The sequence below is a fragment of the Amyelois transitella genome, chromosome 21, assembly GCF_032362555.1.
Source record: "Amyelois transitella isolate CPQ chromosome 21, ilAmyTran1.1, whole genome shotgun sequence".
Taxonomy (NCBI): domain Eukaryota; kingdom Metazoa; phylum Arthropoda; class Insecta; order Lepidoptera; family Pyralidae; genus Amyelois; species Amyelois transitella.
This window is the reverse complement of record NC_083524.1, coordinates 824,927-843,174: the sequence shown is the minus strand read 5'-3', so window position 1 is coordinate 843,174 and position 18,248 is coordinate 824,927. Positions and strand designations below refer to the sequence as shown.

Here is an 18,248-nt window from a genome sequence, read left to right as displayed (position 1 = left end):
AGGAAGTATATTCGCAAAGTTAAAAGTCATTCACGCTTTCGTTTCACGGGTAGACTAAGGCAACAGTCTGAATAGACTGATAGGTCACGTTTAGCTTTTTGGCTTCATGATAGAACTGAGATTCAAATAGTGACAGGCTGCTAGCCTAAAAAAGGAATCCCAAGTTTGTGAGCCTATCCATTAGTCGCCTTTTACGACATCCATGAGAACGAGATGGAGTGGTCCTATTCTTTTATGCATTGGTGCCTTTATTAATAAGTTAGGATATGATCATTGAGATCATATTATTGTTGACAAGCATGCTTTTATAATTACTACACCGTTAACATAATCGACACTGTTTGGTCTACTATATTGTTTATTGTTTTTGTAATACTAATCTGTATTTTTGACTATTTGTGCTATAATAAATTTAAAAAAATAATCGGTTGTCTGTAAAGTCGGTTTACTGACGATAGTTGAAAGTGACAACGTCTTAAGAAAATACTGATGGAATGGTAGCATAGTAGCAAAAGAAAATTTTAATTTAATTTGCTTAATAGATTTGTATGTATATAGAGAAGGAGGTATACGCTGCCGAACGCGAAGGCCGATTGTGCCTCTTTGTCGCTCGTTCCGCGCTCTTGCTTGCACTTCAATCCTTACATGGAACGCCTCAGAGCGAGGTAACGCCGCATGAGTCATGTTTTTTCGTGCGTGCAGCCGGCTCAATCGAATTATAAGACGTTGTCACGTCAAAAGTAAAGGGATTTCGAAATATTTTTTTTGTCAATTGTTATCATAAAAATAACAATTAATTAATGTGTTTCTTCTTATAGATCGTTATCCAGAGGCTGTTCCGCGAGATGCTCTACCGGTGCCACTTCATCCCGCAAGTCCATCCCATGATCATGACCGGCCTTGTCTTTGACAAAGAACTGTTTCTCACATCCATTGGTAAAGGAAATTATGTATTTTACTACAATTATCTTTTGGGCTACCAACCTGTCACTATTTGAATCTCAATTCTATCATTAAGCCAAATAGCTGAACGTGGCCATTCAGTCTTTTCAAGACTGTTGGCCCTGTCTACCCCGCAAGGCATATAGACGTGACCATATGTATGTATGTATGTATTATCTTTTGAAGACTGTCGGCTCTGTCTACCCACCAAGGGATATAGGCGCGATTATTATAATATGTTATGTTATGTTACTACAATTAACATATGGAAATTTATCTGACTAAATTGAGAAGGAATCATATTTGTGCCGTGTGGTTCCCGGCACCAATATAGAAAAGAATAGGACCACTCCATCTCTTTCTCATGGATGTCGTAAAGGGCGACTTATGGTTAGGCTTATACACTTTTTGGCTTGATGATAGAATTGAGATTCAAATAGTGACAGGTTGCTAGCCCATCGCCTAAAAGAAGAATCGCCAGTTAATAAGCTTATACTTTAGTCGCCTTTTACGAGCTCGATGGGAACGAGATAGAGTGGTACCTACCCTTTTTTTCAATTGGTGCCGGGAACCACACGGCACTTAGAATAGAATAGATTTATTTTAAAAATTGGATACAAGGTATCATTTACTGACGTCACATCACTTAAATCCTATTATATGTTTGTTTGTTTGTAATATCTTTATTGCATATAAATTTACACAGTAACAGGAAAATAGTAAGTACATAGTTATAAAAGAAACAGATCACTTGCAACGGCGGACTTATCCCATGAAGGGATCTCTTCCAGTCAACCAAGAAAATTAAGAATAATGATGAATGTTTATAACTACTACCGCTTCCGAAGCGCATGGTATAGAAGAAGCGGCGGAACAATCTGCACAGCGGCTTAATTAACCCGTCATTCCCTCGTCCAGGTCTAATGGAACCCAACGTGGTGGATTATCGTGAACGTCTGCTTGTCGCCTATCGAAAGGCCGTCATTCCCCTGCTGGCGTATTTAAGGCAGTACGAATGTTACACCGACATTTTTATGCTGGACACAGAGGAATATGTGGAGTAAGGTTTTTTTAAAATTAAGATTACAATACGTTTTGTAGGAAGTATAGTTATTAAAGTTATATATTCCTACAGAAGATAGAAGGAGAAAAGAGGAGAAAATAATCAGTTTAAAATGTCTATATTATTCAACGTAAAAATTAAGAATCTTTGACGATAAAAATTATTTTTGACATATCTCTAACAAACAACATCATGGCAACCGTTGCTATGGCGTATACCAAGAAAGTTGCCTACACGTTTCATCATTCCCTTGTTCATGTGAATCGCTTACTGCTTGGGGAATGATGTAGGTACGTATAAATGAATTTGTATATTATGTATATTTGTATACAGTGCCGTGTGGTTTCCGGTAACATTAAAAAAGAATAGGACTAAATATGCTACACAGTCTGCGCTGATCTTCCGGGGGTCACGGACGTGATATATATTGTACATATTGAATATATACAATATGTACAATATATATATAAATAAATAGTATAAATAAATAAGCTACTAAACGTAAATAGTAGATAGATTGATATCCTACGAGTAATATTATAAATGCGAAAGTTTGTGAGTATGACAGGATGTCAGAATAACATATAGGCTTCTTTTTATACCAGAGTTCCCGCTGGATTGATAGGGTTTCCACGCGGACGAAGTCGCGGGCGGCCGCTAGTATAATCTATACATATATAATAAAACAGTAAAAATATTTTGTCTGTAGGTAAGTACATTTAGTATTTGTGACTGAAATGGATAGAGGGACACTTAGAATGAATAATAGAAAACAAGAAATTTACGCGGACGAAGTCGCGGGCAGCAGCTAGTAGTATTATATTATGTGATTATTACTTACAGAAATTTCCGTCAAGAGAAGCATTCGGCATCGGAGACCCGCGAAGAAGTACAAATGCATTACGACGCCAAACAGGATCTTATATGGCGATTACCGCAATACATCAACATTGGACCTTTTGCATTGAACGTTGATACGCTCAAGGTAAAACTGAAAATAAAATGATTTGAAAAATGATTTATTTGCTGCAAATACAATGAAGTACATAGATACATTTTTATAAAACTGTGCACATATGTATATTGCAGAGAGCACTTACAAACTAAAGAGACACAGTGACTTCCTCACTAGGCAGGCCTGTATCGAGGAAGCCTAATTAACAGAAAAGATTATAACTAAAATTAAATTTTCATTCGTAGACATTGGTCTCGAATTATTACAAAAAGAAAAAACATCAAATCACAATAGACATCTTACATTATATGTTATATAAAATCAAGTATATTTAAAAAAGAATGGGTTCGAAAACTATGACTGAAATTAGCTTTCTATGTTTAAAATATCCTCGATCTCGTCCTAGGACAATGTGCCCAACCAAATGCGTATAATTTTACGAGCATTTGTTGCAGTTTCCTCTTTTATATTACAAAATCTAACTATAATGGTTATAAATATGTACATTCATAAAATTGCAAAGTCTTTGCGCAAAGCTAGTATTAAACAAAGGTTTTGGGATCCTGAAAACTCTACGTCTCACTATTATATATCTGAAGAGTTTGTTTGTTTGTTTGTTTGAACGCGCTTATCTCAAGAACTATTGGTTCTAATTGAAACAAACAAACAAACTCTTCAGCTTTATAATATTATAGTATACTTACATGTAAACAATAAATTCAGCTTTATAATATTAGTATACCTAATATACATGTAAATAATAAACAATTTTTGATTTAGCAAATTCTAGTCACCAAGAGGTCTGATATAATCCGAGCGTTACTGACAATGTGGGCGGAAGAAGTGCGTTTGGTGGTCGAAGACGTGGTCCAGGCTTACAAAGGTAGACATTAGAATTATCTACATACATACAATCACGTCTACATCCATTGCGAGGTAGACAGAGTCAACAGTCTTGAAAAGACGGAATGGCCACGTTAAGCTATTTGGCTTTAAGATAGAATTGAGATTCAAATAGTGACAGGTTGCAAGCCCATCGCCTAAAAAAGAATCCCAAGTTTGTAAGCCTATCCCTAAGTCGCCTTTTACGACATCCAGTGGAAAGAGATGGAGTGGTCCTATTCTTTTTTGTATTGGTGACGGGAACTACACGGCACATGAATCGGATATAAATCTGATTATATTTATGTATGTACCTATGTATGCACTATCAAGTACATTAAACTTGTCAATCTAATTACTTGTATAACCATCAAGGTATCATGCGAAGATTAGGGGAGAAACCGAACACGATAGAACATGTCTTCGAAATCAGGGAGTGGATGGAATCAGTGCCTTTCGCTCTGAAAACGCAAGAAGACATCATGAAGAAAGTCAACACGGTATGGAACCACTTCGACAGGAGCATTAGTGAAGCTGAACGTGACCATTCAGTCTCTTCAAGACTGTTGGCTCTGTCTACCCCGCAAGGGATATAGACGTGATGATATGTATGTATGTATTAGATCAGAAATTTGTAGTACGAAGGTTCTTTACTTATTTCAATAGAAATCTCTTTCAGTAGACCCGTAGACCGAGGTCTACTGGAAGAAATTCAAAATCATATACTCTGTGTGCTACATTACCTAAGTGGAGATCTTTAACATACATACATACATATGGTCACGTCTATATCCCTTGCGGGGTAGACAGAGCCAACAGTCTTGAAAAGACTGAATGGCAACGTTCAGCTATTTGGCTTAATGATAGAATTGAGATTCAAATAGTGACAGGTTGCTAGCCCATCGCCTAAAAAAGAATGCCAAGTTTGTAAGCCTATTCCTTAGTCGCCTTTTACGACATCCATGAGAAAGAGATGGAGTGGTCCTATTCTTTTTTGTATTGGTGCCGGGAACTACACGGCCCTGCCGGGAACCAAACGGCAAATCTTTAAATGGTTATATTTTAAAGGTTATAACATGATAGATAGATATACATATAGATAAAACTCTTTATTGCACCATAAGAGTAAAATATACAAAACAGCACAAAACAGACAGAGATGGTACAATGGCGGATTTATCTCTTCCAGTCAACCTTTGGTTGAAAGAAAACCAAAGAGGAGATGTCATGTCCTGTCTTTGTAAGATAGTAGTGTAAGGAAGTAGTGGTGACTTCAAATTATTAAGGGGGACAAAGAGAAATAATTTAGATTTTTTTTAAACTTATCGATCGTGTGTCAACTGTTTTGTAAATAAATTGTTAATTAAATTGACCAAATTAACTTACATGTAAATTTTAACGCCAGGATTACGAAGTGCTAGATGCGTTCTTCATGCCTCTAGAAAATGATGATTTCAAACTCTTGTGGGAAGCGGTCGGTTGGCCGTTGCAAATTACTAAACAGGTGTGTTACATTTTCAACTAGCGACCCGCCCCGGCTTCGCACGGGTGCAAAATTATAAATGTTATTATACATAAAAACCTTCCTCTTGGATCACTCTACCTGTAACAAAAAACTGCATCAAAATCCGTTGCGTAATTTTAAAGATTTAAGCATACAGACAAACAGACTAAAATAGCGACTTTGTTTTATACTATGTAGTGATGGTCATGTACCTACCCTACTTACTGCAATTTATAGGTCTATGTTTCGTCATGTTTTTTTCGTGCCGTGCGGTTCCCGGCACCTGTACAAAAAATAATAGGACTACTCCATCTCTTTCCCATGGATGTCGTAAAAGGCGACTAAGGGATATGCTTACAAACTAGGGATTCTTATCTTAGGCGATGTTCTAGCAACCTGTCACTATTTGAATCTAAATTCTATCATAAAGCCAAACAGCTGAACGCGGCCTGTCAGACTTCTCAAGACTGTTGGCTCTGTCTACCCCGCAAGGGATATAGTCGTGACTATACACATGTATGTATGTATGACAGTACAATTGTAATGTTGGCATTGTTAACAGGTTGATGCCACAACAGAGTTTCTAGAGGAGGAACAGGAGAAGTTCTGGAAGCTTCATCAGCAAGACGAACAGACATTGTACGACAAGATCGACATGTTCACCGCTCAGTGTATGCAGTTGACACTGCAGAATGACTTCAGCAAGGTGGGAGGCGTTGTCTTTATCATCATTCCCTAGGCGACTCCTTAGTCGCCTAGGGAATGATCCTATCCTATCCTATCCCTTGATAGGCTTATAAATTTATCTTCAAACCATGCGTCTCAACTCGAACGATTACTTTCTGTCGAATCGTTGAGTGCCGTGTGGTTCAAAGCATCAATAGAAAAAAAGAATACTCCGTCTGTTTCGCATGGATGTCGTAAAAGGTGACTAAGGGATAGGCTTATAAACTTGGGATTCTTCTTTTAGGCGATGGGTCAGCAACCTGTCACGATTTGAATCTCAATTCTATTATCAAAACGAAAAGCTGAATGTGGCCTATCAGTATTTTCAAGACTGTTGGCTCCTGTCTACCCCGCAAGGGATATAGACGTGACTGTATGTATGTATTCCCCTGGTGAAAGTCCAGTCCTCTTTAATATCCGGGGGGCCATATAGACTGATATGCCACGTGCGCACGCGCTCCCGACCTTCGCCTTTAGTCTACTTCAGCGGTTACCTTGTTAAGTAGCTCGCTAGCTAGATCTCGTGCCTATAGATTTGCTTATATTTTATCTTTGACTAGAGGCCGCCCGCGACTTCGTCCGCTTTAAAACCCTATTATAACATAACAATCAATCACGCGGGAACTCGGGGATAAAAAGTAGCCATATGTTATTCTGGGTCTTCAGCTGCCTTCATATTAAATTTCATCGTAATCGGTTCAGTAGTTTTTGCGTGAAAGAGTAACAAACATCCATACTGACATCCTGACATACAAACTTTTGTTATTATAATACGAGTATTAGTATGATTTCATCAAATAAATATCAATATGACATCTTTACAAACGTTTCGTCTTAATTTAATCGTTCAGAATTGATAGCTTTTTAATCAAAATCTTTACAACACACACTCATTACCAACAACATTTCTGGGGAAAAATCTTTTAATTTCGTCACTATAGAAATTCTTTTCACGCCTCAGGTCCACGAAATCGCTAATGACATCAAGAAAGCATGGAAAGGCATGAAAGACGCCCAGGACTGGGGTCGCATACTGAACCAGCGTCAGAAGCTGTTCGGTCAGCCGGTGGTACCGTTTTCTGATCTCAACAGATTGGTGAAAGAGTTCGAGCCGTATAGGAATCTCTGGGTCACTGCGTCAGGTGAGTTCTTTTAAGAATTTATTAATCAACTAGCTGTTGCCCGCGACTTTGTCCGCGTAAATTTCGTTTTTTTCTCCGCGTAAACTTATTTGCAGGCAAACTCATGCCTTTAGTTCATTGAAATGACGATAACTTTTTTTTTAAGTGAAACGATTTTGATGAAACAAACTTTTGATATTTTTCTGAGTTAAAACAAAACAATTGGTGAAAGTTTTAAGTAAATCGGTTCAGTAATTTCGGAGATAAGCGTGATCATACATACAGACAGACAGACAGACTGACAGAAAGATAGACAGACAGACAAAAAATTTAAAAAAAAATATTTTGTTTTCTATTATTCATTCTAAGTGTCCCTGTATCCATTTCAGTCAAAAATACTAAATGTACAGACAAAATATTGTTACTATTTTATTATTATGTATAGATTCAATGGTTACGGTAATTAAAATATTAATTGTCAAGTAATTTGTACAGGAATAGGCTTATAAACTTTTAGGCGATGGGCTAGCAACCTGCCACTATTTGAATCTCAATTCTGTCATTAAGCCAATCAGCTGAACGTGGCCATTCAGTCTTTTCAAGACTGTTGGCTCTGTCTACCCCGCAAGGGATATAGACGTGATTATATGTATGTACGTATGCATGTATATGGATTGGTTTTGTAATTAAAGACAAATAAGTAACGTATACAACTTTTTTTTAATCTTCTGTTTTTTTTTACGGCCTCTGTGGCGCAGCGGTAGTGTGTTTGTCACCGGAGATCCCGGGTTCGAATCCCGGCCAGGGCATGATGGGAAACGAACTTTCTCTGATTGGCCTGGGTCTTGGATATCTTCTATATATATAAAACTCTTCCGTTACTGAGTGACTGACTGACAGACAACGCACAGTCGAAACTACTGGTCGTAGACAGCTGAAATTTGGAATGTAGGTTCCTTGGGATATGTAGGGGAGCACTAAGAAAGGATTTTTAGAAATTCAACCCCCAAGGGGGGGAAAAGGGGTAAAAACGTTTCTATGAAAAATCTTATTCCTTGGGTTTATAAACTTGAAACTTGGCATGAACACGTACATAGGCAAGTAAATATGTTTGACATTATAAGTTTTTTCAAACTACCCTCCAATCGTGATTTAGGGGGTGCGATTGGGTGACTGATTTATTAACGCACAGCCGAAACCGCTCGGTATAGGAGTCTGAGATTTTGAACAGAGGTTCCTTTAGTAACATAAGTGAGCACTAAGAAGGGATTTTTGAAATGTCAACCCCCAAACGGGATAAACTGAGCCGGGGCTGCGGGAAAGTTCTAACGAGATACCGTGGCCCCGGAACGCAAAGGGCAACTGAAGGAACGAGGTGGGTTTTAGTCAGTAAAAGTCTGACACTCCCTTCCGTTCCACCCAGAGCGGGAGAGGTCATTTGATGATTTCCCATCCTTAAAAAAAAAGACTTTGTATGACAACTTTCAGTCGTCTCTTTAACATACATAATTATGTACATACATGCATAACATTAATAACATCACGCCTTTAAATCCCTATTTTGTGTTAACACTACCCATACAAACAGCTACGAAATTTGTCCGCATCCATTTTCACCTAAATTCTTAACGTTAATGAGATTTACTTTTTATTATCAGGTCAACCTAATAGCCTCACATGTACGTATAACTTCGTAAGAATTTTCTTTCAACTCCTAACCGTTGAGGAGTTGTACCTTCCATCATCAGCTCATTCACATGGGATGATGACTATCAGACGCAAATACTTAAACAGATCTATGAAATTGTCAAAAACGTAATTGCCTGTAAATTTGAGGTTTGCCCTTGATTTCCCTGGAATACCATCATCAGATCCTGACTAGGTAACAACGGGACCAACTTGAAAGTATACTCTACCGAACAAAAAAAGAATCACGTAAATACTACATATAATAAAACGGTAAAAATATTTTGTCTGTACATTTAATATTTTGACTGAAACGGATAGAGATTTTTTTTTGCTATTTTTGTCTGTCTGTCTGTATCTGACTGTATGATTAAGATTCAACTCGAACTTTACGCGGACGAAGTCGCGGGCAACAGCTAGTTTATCTATATAAGTATTTATTATAAAATATAGTATCGTTGAGTTAGTATCTCGTAACACAAGTCTCGAACTTACTTCGAGGCTAACTCAATCTGTGTAATTTGTCCCGTATATATTTATTTATATATTTCTAGATTTCCTGAAGGCGAAGGAGGTGTGGTTCGACAACCCGTTGATGTACGTTGATGCTGATTCCATTGAACCCCTGATCAACGAGTATTACAAGACAATAGTCAAGTGCACCAGGACATTCGCTGATTTGCCCAAAGTCCAGGAGGTCGCGATTGTTATAAGGGTGTGTGATATAATTTATGAGTTTTTGATTATTTTTTATGGTTCCATGGTTACTAGTATTAACATACATACATAACGTCACGTCTATATCCCTTGTGGGGTAGACAGAGCCAACAGTCTTGAAAAGACTGATAGGCCACGTTCAGCTATTTGGCTTAATGATAGAATTGAGATTCAAATAGTGACGGGTTGCTAGCCCATCGCCTAAAAAAGTTGCCAAGTTTGTAAGCCTATCCCTTAGTCTTATTTTACGACATCCATGGGAAAAAGATGGAGTGGTCCTATTCTTTGTTTGTACTGGTGCCGGGAACCACACGGCACTAGTGATAATTCGCTAGAAAGCTCTCAAATAAACAATAATAAACTTTCTTCAAAATAAAAATAGTAACGAAAACATGACATTTTTTCTCCTTTTTTATTTTTGCCGTGTGGTTCTTAGCACCAATAAAAAAAGGATAGCATCACTCCATCTCTTTCCCATGGATATAATAAAAGACAGCTAAGGGTTATAAACTTGGGATTTTTCTTTTAGGCGATGGGCTAGCAACCTGTCACTATTTGAATCTCAATTCTATCATTAAGCCAATCAGCTGAACGTGGCCTCTCAGTCTTTATAAGACTGTTGACTCTGTCTACGATATAGACGTGATAATGAATGAATATATGTAACTTTTCCCACAGGATGATATAGATGAGTTCAGGCCATTAATCCCGGTCATCCAGGCAGTCAGGAATCCGGGCATGAAGGAGCGACATTGGAACGAGTTCATGGAAAGAGCTGGTGAGTTTGTATGTTGTACATACATACATAAATACATATGGTCACGTCTATATCCCTTGCGGGGTAGACAGAGCCAACAGTCTTGAAAATACTGAATGGCCACGTTCAGCTATTTGGCTTAATGATAGAATTGAGATTCAAATAGTGACAGGTTGCTAGCCCATCGCCTAAAAAAGAATCCCAAGTTTGTAAGCCTATCCCTTAGTCGCCTTTTACGACATCCATGGGAAAGAGACGGAGTGGTCCTATTCTTTTTTGTATTATCTATGTATGTATTGATATGGCTTTTCTGATTCTTACTTCTACATCCATATTCTTTATTTCACCCATCGTCAGGTATCACTGTGACCATGAATGAGAAGCAGACCTTCTCCATGTGCCTGAAGCAGGGGGTTGCAGCTCATGCAGAACTCATTGCCGAGATCGGAGAACTGGCCAGCAAGGAGTACGTGATTGAACAGGCCCTGGACAAGATGCTGGCCGATTGGTCCAATAAGGCTATGGAGATCGCGCCTTATAAGAACACCGGTAATTATGATACTAGAACTCTTTTTGCAGGAGTTTTTTTTTTCTTTTTCTATTTTATTTTGACACGAACAGTCATAAGTAACAAATATGCACAATAATGCCGTGTGGTTCCCGGCACAAATAGAAAAAGAATAGGACCACTCCATCTCGCACCCATGGTTGTCGTAAAAGGCGACTGAGGGGTAGGCTTATAAACTTAGGATTCTTCTTTTAGGCGATGGGCTAGCAACGTGTCACTATTTGAATCTCAATTCTTTCTTAAAGCCAAATAGCTGAATGTAGCCTATCAGTCTTTTAGAGACTGTTGGCTCTGTCTACCCCATAAGGAATATAGACGTGATTATATGTATATGGATACAGTTTTAAAAAGATAGACCAAACAGTGTCGAGCAATAATACAATAAAAAAATTATAATTGCGTGCTTATAACAAACAAACGTGTTACCAGTGTACAAAATTTCAAAGTTCAGAGTTTTGTCCTATGACCGTAATCATTAGATAAGTGACTTTTAACTGACTAAGGTCACATCAATCATCATCTCTTTTCCCGTGGATGTAGTAAGAGGCGACTAAGGGATAGGCTTCTATAAATTGGGCTTCTTATTTTAGGCGATGGGCTAGCAACCTGTCACTATTCGAATCTCAATTCCATTGTAAAGCCATACACCTGAACGTGGCCTTTCAATCTTTCCAAGACCATTGGCTCTGTCTACCCAGCAAGGGATATAGACGTGACTATATATTTATGTATGTATGTAACTTAGAAAAGGGTAAGGTAAAGGTGTTCAGGTCAAAAGTACCCGAAACCGCCGAGCTTGCATGAAGAGAGTTATGAATGTGGATGAAGCGAAGGAAGTATGCAGATATCGTGGCAAGTGGAAAGAGGTAGTCTCTGCCTACGCCTCTGGGCAAGAGGCGTGATTTTTATGTATGTATGTATGTAACTTGTTCCATGTTTTCCGATGACCAGGCACATTCATAATGAAGATAGCTGACGAGACCCTGCAGCTGCTGGATGAGCACCTGATGGCCACGCAGCAGCTGGGCTTCAGCCCTTTCAAGGCCGCCTTCGAACTCAGAATCCAGGAGTGGGATGACCGGCTCAGACTTACTCAGAAGGTCGTCGACGAATGGATCGAGTGTCAGAAGTGAGACTTCGTTTTTTTTAATAGACATACATATGGTCACGTCTATATAATTTGCGGGGTAGACAGAGCCGACTGTCTTGAAAAGATTGAATGGTCACGTTCAGCTGTTTGGCTTAATGATAGAATTGAGATTCAAATAGTGACAGGTTGCCAGTCCATCGCCTACATGCCTTGACCGGGAATCGAATTCGGGATTCGTTCCTGTTCTCAAAGTGTGCCTTCTGAAAAATAACTCTTGGAACTCTTTATTAGAGAATGGATGTACTTGGAGCCAATCTTCACGTCTGAGGATATCTCTCGTCAGCTGCCGCTGGAGGCCAAGAAATACGGCACCATGGAGAGGATATGGAGAAGAATCATGTCATCAGCCGCCGCTTGTCCTAAGGTTAGATGCAGACAGAGCCAACAGTCTTGAGAAGACTGAATGGCCACGTTCAGCTATTTGGCTTAATGATAGAATTGAGATTCAAATAGTGACAGGTTGCTGGCCCATCGCCTAAAAAAGAATCTCAAGTTTGTAAGCCTATCCCTTAGTCGCCTTTTACGACATCCATGGGAAAGAGATGGAGTGGTCCTATTCTTTTTTGTATTGGTGCCGGGAACCACACGGCACTGCCGGGAACCACACGGCACGGCCTAAGATTAGACTTTTGACCATAAATCGCGTTACGAAACTTATAGTATATTATAACACTAGCTGTGCCCGCGACTTCGTCTGCGTGGAATAGTTACTTTGGGCATCATTAAAGCCCTCAACCGGCGGCCTGCATTTAATTCGCATTCTTGCTTCTTAAAATAAAGCCCGTATACGAGTTATTAAAACTTGTAACCCCATAAAAAAACATTGCTGAAGGGGCAAAATGTTTACCAACCAAAGATATAAGGTTTCTTCTGTGTTTTCATGATGTTTTTCAGTCGACTTCAATAACATCTACGTCATATTGTTGCAGATTATGCTAATCTGTCCAGACAGCCGTCTCTTGGACAGTTTGGTGGAAGCCCGCCACCTCTTAGCCGTAGTCTCTCGAGGCCTGAACGCTTACATGGAGCTGAAGCGGTTGAGGTTCCCACGCTTCTTCTTCCTCAGCGACGACGAACTATTGGAGATACTAGCGCAGTCTCGCAATCCTAGGGCTGTACAGCCTCATCTGAGGAAGTGCTTCGAGGCTATTGCAAAGGTGGATCACGATATGATATTTATTCCAATAATTATTATAAATATGGTGCCGTGTGGTTCCTGGCATCAGTACAAAAAAGAATAGGACCACTCCATCTCTTTCCTATGGATATCGTAAAAGGCGGCTAAGGGCGGCTAAAGGCGACTTACAAACTTGTGATTCTTTTTTAGGCGATGGGCTAGCAACCTGTCACTATTTGAATCTCAATTCTATCATTAAGCCATATAGCTGAGCGTGGCCTATCAGTCTTTTCAAGACTGTTGGCTCTGTCTACCGCACACGGGATATAGTCGTGACCATATGTATGTATGTATTATTATATGATCTTTAAAAACGAGGATAGAAACGTTGGAGAGGAAGGATTTGATGAAGGTACCTTGGTCGAATCAGGACGTTCCAGTGAAATGTTAATTTAAAAGTACTTAAAACTGACGGGTATGTTTATGAAACTGAAGAATAATAAAACGAAAGAAGTGCAAAAGGATCGTGTCAAGTGGAAAGACGTAGTCTCTGCCAATTCCTCCGGGAATGAGGCGTAATTTTATGTTTAAACGCGTACATGGAGCTGTAGAGGTTGAAGATTCCTCGTTTCTTCTTCCTCAGCGTCTACAAACTGTTGGAGATACTCATCTTAGGAAGTGCTTTGAGGCTATTGAAAAGATACCACGTTCTGATATTTCTTCAGATTTGTAATAATTAATAGATAAAATATTTTTATATTTTTTAATAATTTTTAATTGAGACAACTTTTATCCGTTTGACCACAATTTTTCTGATGGTAAGATCAAAGAAGAAGCTCATGCCTTCTTATCTAGAAAATACCTTGAGCATTGACGAATAGAAATGCTAGAAGCCATTGCAGTTCATATGATACAGGATCTTGGAAATCAATAGATGTGTTGGTAGGTATGATTTAAGTTCTCAAACTGCAAACTTCATTCGGTAGGTACATCCACATTCGTAACTCTCTTCATAGAATATCATCGGTTAGGATTAATCTTTACCTAAACTATCACCTCATCTCTGATTTTATCAAGAAATAACAACAGATCAACTTTTGTACAGGTGGCATTCGAACCCGACAACAAATAAAAGATCACATTTAATAAAGTAAAAAAATTATAGTCCAGTAACTTAGATCCACTTTTTTACAGGTGACATTCGAGCCCGACTTGAAGATCACATATATGCATTCGTGCGAGGGTGAGATCGTGGAACTGAAGTATAAATTCTATCCGAGCTCCAATGTGGAACAATGGTTGTTGCTGTTAGAGGACACTATGAGACATACCAGTAAGAACATATTGTTTGTACAAGAGTAATTGAAATGTTATGATTCTGAATTTTTTTTAAGGTGCCTAATGGCTGCAAAAAAAAATTAAATAGGGTCACGCTATTCAAAAGAAGTGATGTAGCGAACTGATAATGATTTAGACGGCCTCTGTGGCGCAGCGGTAGCACGCTTGTCTGCAACACCGGGGGTCCCTGGGTTCGAATCCCGGCCAGGGCATGATGAGAAAAGAACTTTTTCTGATTGGTCTGGGTCTTGGATGTTTATCTATATAAGTATTTATTATAAAATATGGTATTTTTGAGTTAGTATCTCGTAACACAAGTCTCGAACTTACTTCGAGGCTAACTCAATCTGTGTAATTTGTCCCGTATAATATATTTAATAATAATATATTTATATAGTACCAAAATAAGTAAAACAAATAAACAAGCAAACAAACTCTTTATAATATTAGTATAGATTTAATGTTCGCGGACAGTAAGTAGGTCTGGAAATATAAACGCTTTTTACATAGTCCGGCTGACTCTCGTGGACGGAATGGCGGAATTGTGGACTCTCCCTCGTGAAGAATGGGTGCTTCGTTGGCCTGGGCAAGTGGTGATTGCTGGCTCGCAGACGGCCTGGACTGCCGGAGTAGAGAATGCTATTGAGGAATATATGATGGACAGATTCGTTGAGGAAATGCTTGAGCAGGTACTACATCACTAGCGTAACGTTGCGAAATGAGTTGTTCAAATGAGCCGCTTCCACTTCTGAGTGGAAGCGGCTCATTTGAACAACTCATTCTCTGGAACTCCAGTTAAGTTGTCATTCTTAAGTCTGAAAGTCGTGATTACAAGTGCCAACAAATTACTCGTAATAAGCCAAATTCGAGTCTGAATTTTTCCCAATGAACAAGAGATTGAATCTCATAAAGCCGAACAGCTGAACGTGGTCTTTCAGTATTTTTAAGACTGTTGGCTCTGTCTACCCCGTGAGGGATACAGACGTGATTTTATGTATGTATGTATGTAAAAAGAGATTGGACAAATGGACATTCATCTTCAAACCGAATCGTTAAGTGCCGTGTGGTTCCAAGCACCATTCGAAAAAAGAATACTCCATCTGTTTTTCATGGATGTTGTATTAGGTGACGAAGGGATAGGCTTATAAACATGGGCTTTTTTTAGGCGATGGGCTAGCAACCTGTCACTATTTGAATCTGTCACAATTTTATCATTAAGCCAAACAGCTGAGCGTGGTCTTTCAGTATTTTAAAGACATTTGCTTCTGTCTTGTCGTGTCTTGCGGGGTACGCAAGGGATATAGACGTGATTATATGTATGTATGCATGTATCGTTCAAAGATGTTAAGTCCTGTCATCAAGACTCTAACTTAGAATTATGCTGTGAAACTTTGTAGACTATTAGTCCGAGAACAATTCTAATCTTCCAAATTTCTTTAACCCTCGAGCCAGTACCTTACGTTCATCTCTTTCTCTGTTAACTTTTTTTATTTGTTGGTATGCTGTTATTTACTCGTTAATGTGTGGTGTGGTTGTGGTGTGCCGTAAACGAAGTGCCGTGTGGTTCCCGGCACCAATAAAAAAAAGAATAGGACCACTCCATCTCGTTCCCATGGATGTCGTAAAAGGCGACTAAAGGATAGGCTTATATAATTACTTGGGATTCGTCTTTTAGGCGATGGGCTAGCAACCTGTCACTATTTGAATCTCAATTCCATCATAAAGCCAAACAGCTGAACGTGGCCTATCAGTCTTTTCAAGACTGTTGGCTCTGCCTACCCCGCAAGGGATATCCCTTGCGGGGTACATACACACATATAATCACGTCTATATAGACGTGATTATATGTATATATGTATGTTAATAAGAAGAGTGCCGTGTGGTTCCCAGCTGTTTCCCATGGATGTCGTAAAAGGCGACTAAGGGATAGGGCTTAATACCAATCACCTTTAAGTACCTTACCTTTCCCCCCCCCCCAGCTGGATCGTCTCCGCTCACTAGTGAAGGGTGAGCTGACATTCGCCCAGCGTGCCGTCGTGTGCGCACTCATCGTGATAGAAGTGCACGCGCGTGACGTCACGCGTTCCCTGTTCGACGACAACGTGAAGAATGTCACCGATTTCCAGTGGATCGTTCAGCTCAGGTAGTTTAGTTTGGTTAAAAAATGCTGCAGTGCAGTTTGTTACCGCTTCTTCTGCACTGACGCCTTGGAAGCGGCAGTAAACTTAGTTTTTAAGTAATTTATTTGACGTCAACCAAGTTGTTAAACCATACGACAATTATTAAGCGATATAATAGTATCTTATAATAATGAATAAAAATTTTGAATTTTTTTGAATTTTTTTTTTTTAAACCCATTCAGTCCCAACTGAGATAAGAATAGAATAGAATAGAATAGTATTAAAATTGTATACAAGGTATCACTTATTGACGTCACATCACTTAAATTTACATACATACATACACATGATCACGTCTTTATCCCTTACGGGGTAGACAGAGCCAACAGTCTTGAAAAGAATGATAGGCCACGTTCAGCCGTTCACTTAAATTTAATTATAACTAATACCGCTTCAAAAGCGCGTGTGTAGAAAAAGCGGCGGAACAAACTACACTGCAGCATTTTCATCGGAAGTCAATTTACAAATATTGTAGATCTTTTGTAACTACATCGTGGGCGAATGCACATAGTCTACATTAAAAAGCATGAATGAATGTAGAACTAATAAGCTTACGCAGTTGGACAGTTAGCCAACTCAACGTCGCCGTGTGGTTTCCTGATAGTTTTGAATAGAACTTTCCCTTGGATTACGTGAAAGGTGACTAAGGGTGAGGCTAATAAATTTGTGATTCCTCTTGTAGGCGATGGGCTAGAAACCTGTCACTATTTGAATCACAATTACATCATAAAGTCATACAGCTGAGCGTGGCGTTTCAGTCTTTTCAAGACAGTTGGCTCTGTCTACCACGCAAGGTATATAGACATGGCTATATGTATACATGTAAGTTACAGAAGGTACATATACATACACAAGTAAATCGTAGCAAGTGGAAATCCATAGTCTCTTCATACCCCAATGGGACACAGGTGTGATGGTATTTATGTATGTATACAATACAAATGTTATCCATAATCTTCACTGTTTCTGTTAATCAGATTTGCATGCTCTTACTCAAACAATGCCTTACAAAAAAGAGAATTAGTCTAATAAAAGAATATAGTTAATTTTAAGAGCTAATTTGTGTCGCTACATTTTAATAGAGCGTCTTCCATTAATCTCGTTTCTTTGTTAACTGTATTATTTTTTGGTATGCTGATTATTAACACGTTTATGAGAAGAAACTATTCAACCAACCGACAAATGGTCAGAAAGATTGAAGACTTAATGCAATTCCTTTGGTTCCAGATACTATCAAATTAAACGGGACATGTATCCTCTTGAAGATGGAGAATCTCCTGAGATCTATCAGGACGCGGACAGACTTGACACTTCAGCTTACTACAGACAGTTCAGTCAGGACAAGTGCGATGTGAAAGCTCTCAACTCGGTGTTCACATATCAGAACGAGTACTTGGGAAACAGGTTTGTAAAGAGTCTTTCTGTATTTTATTACTTCTATGTAATTTTAAAGAAATACTTAATTTTAATTACATACATACATACATACATATGTTTACGTCTATATCTCTTGCGGGGTAGACAGAGCTAACAGTCGTGAAA

At 38.8% G+C, this 18,248-nt stretch overlaps 1 protein-coding gene across 1 annotated transcript in view; it reads left to right on the top strand.

Moving 5' to 3' along the window:
- Positions 1 to 18,248, top strand: part of LOC106142182 (dynein axonemal heavy chain 1-like) — a 93,010-nt gene that overhangs the window by 17,116 nt on the left and 57,646 nt on the right. Inside the window, exons 15-32 of the mRNA XM_060950171.1 lie at positions 819 to 936; positions 1,861 to 2,002; positions 2,849 to 2,990; positions 3,741 to 3,843; positions 4,218 to 4,342; positions 5,248 to 5,346; positions 5,909 to 6,052; positions 7,034 to 7,214; positions 9,434 to 9,594; positions 10,275 to 10,374; positions 10,711 to 10,902; positions 11,873 to 12,050; positions 12,303 to 12,435; positions 13,001 to 13,228; positions 14,383 to 14,521; positions 15,037 to 15,215; positions 16,506 to 16,669; positions 17,934 to 18,110. Of these exons, the coding sequence (XP_060806154.1) occupies positions 819 to 936; positions 1,861 to 2,002; positions 2,849 to 2,990; positions 3,741 to 3,843; positions 4,218 to 4,342; positions 5,248 to 5,346; positions 5,909 to 6,052; positions 7,034 to 7,214; positions 9,434 to 9,594; positions 10,275 to 10,374; positions 10,711 to 10,902; positions 11,873 to 12,050; positions 12,303 to 12,435; positions 13,001 to 13,228; positions 14,383 to 14,521; positions 15,037 to 15,215; positions 16,506 to 16,669; positions 17,934 to 18,110 (2,705 nt within the window). The remainder of the gene's footprint in view (positions 1 to 818; positions 937 to 1,860; positions 2,003 to 2,848; positions 2,991 to 3,740; positions 3,844 to 4,217; positions 4,343 to 5,247; positions 5,347 to 5,908; positions 6,053 to 7,033; positions 7,215 to 9,433; positions 9,595 to 10,274; positions 10,375 to 10,710; positions 10,903 to 11,872; positions 12,051 to 12,302; positions 12,436 to 13,000; positions 13,229 to 14,382; positions 14,522 to 15,036; positions 15,216 to 16,505; positions 16,670 to 17,933; positions 18,111 to 18,248) is intronic.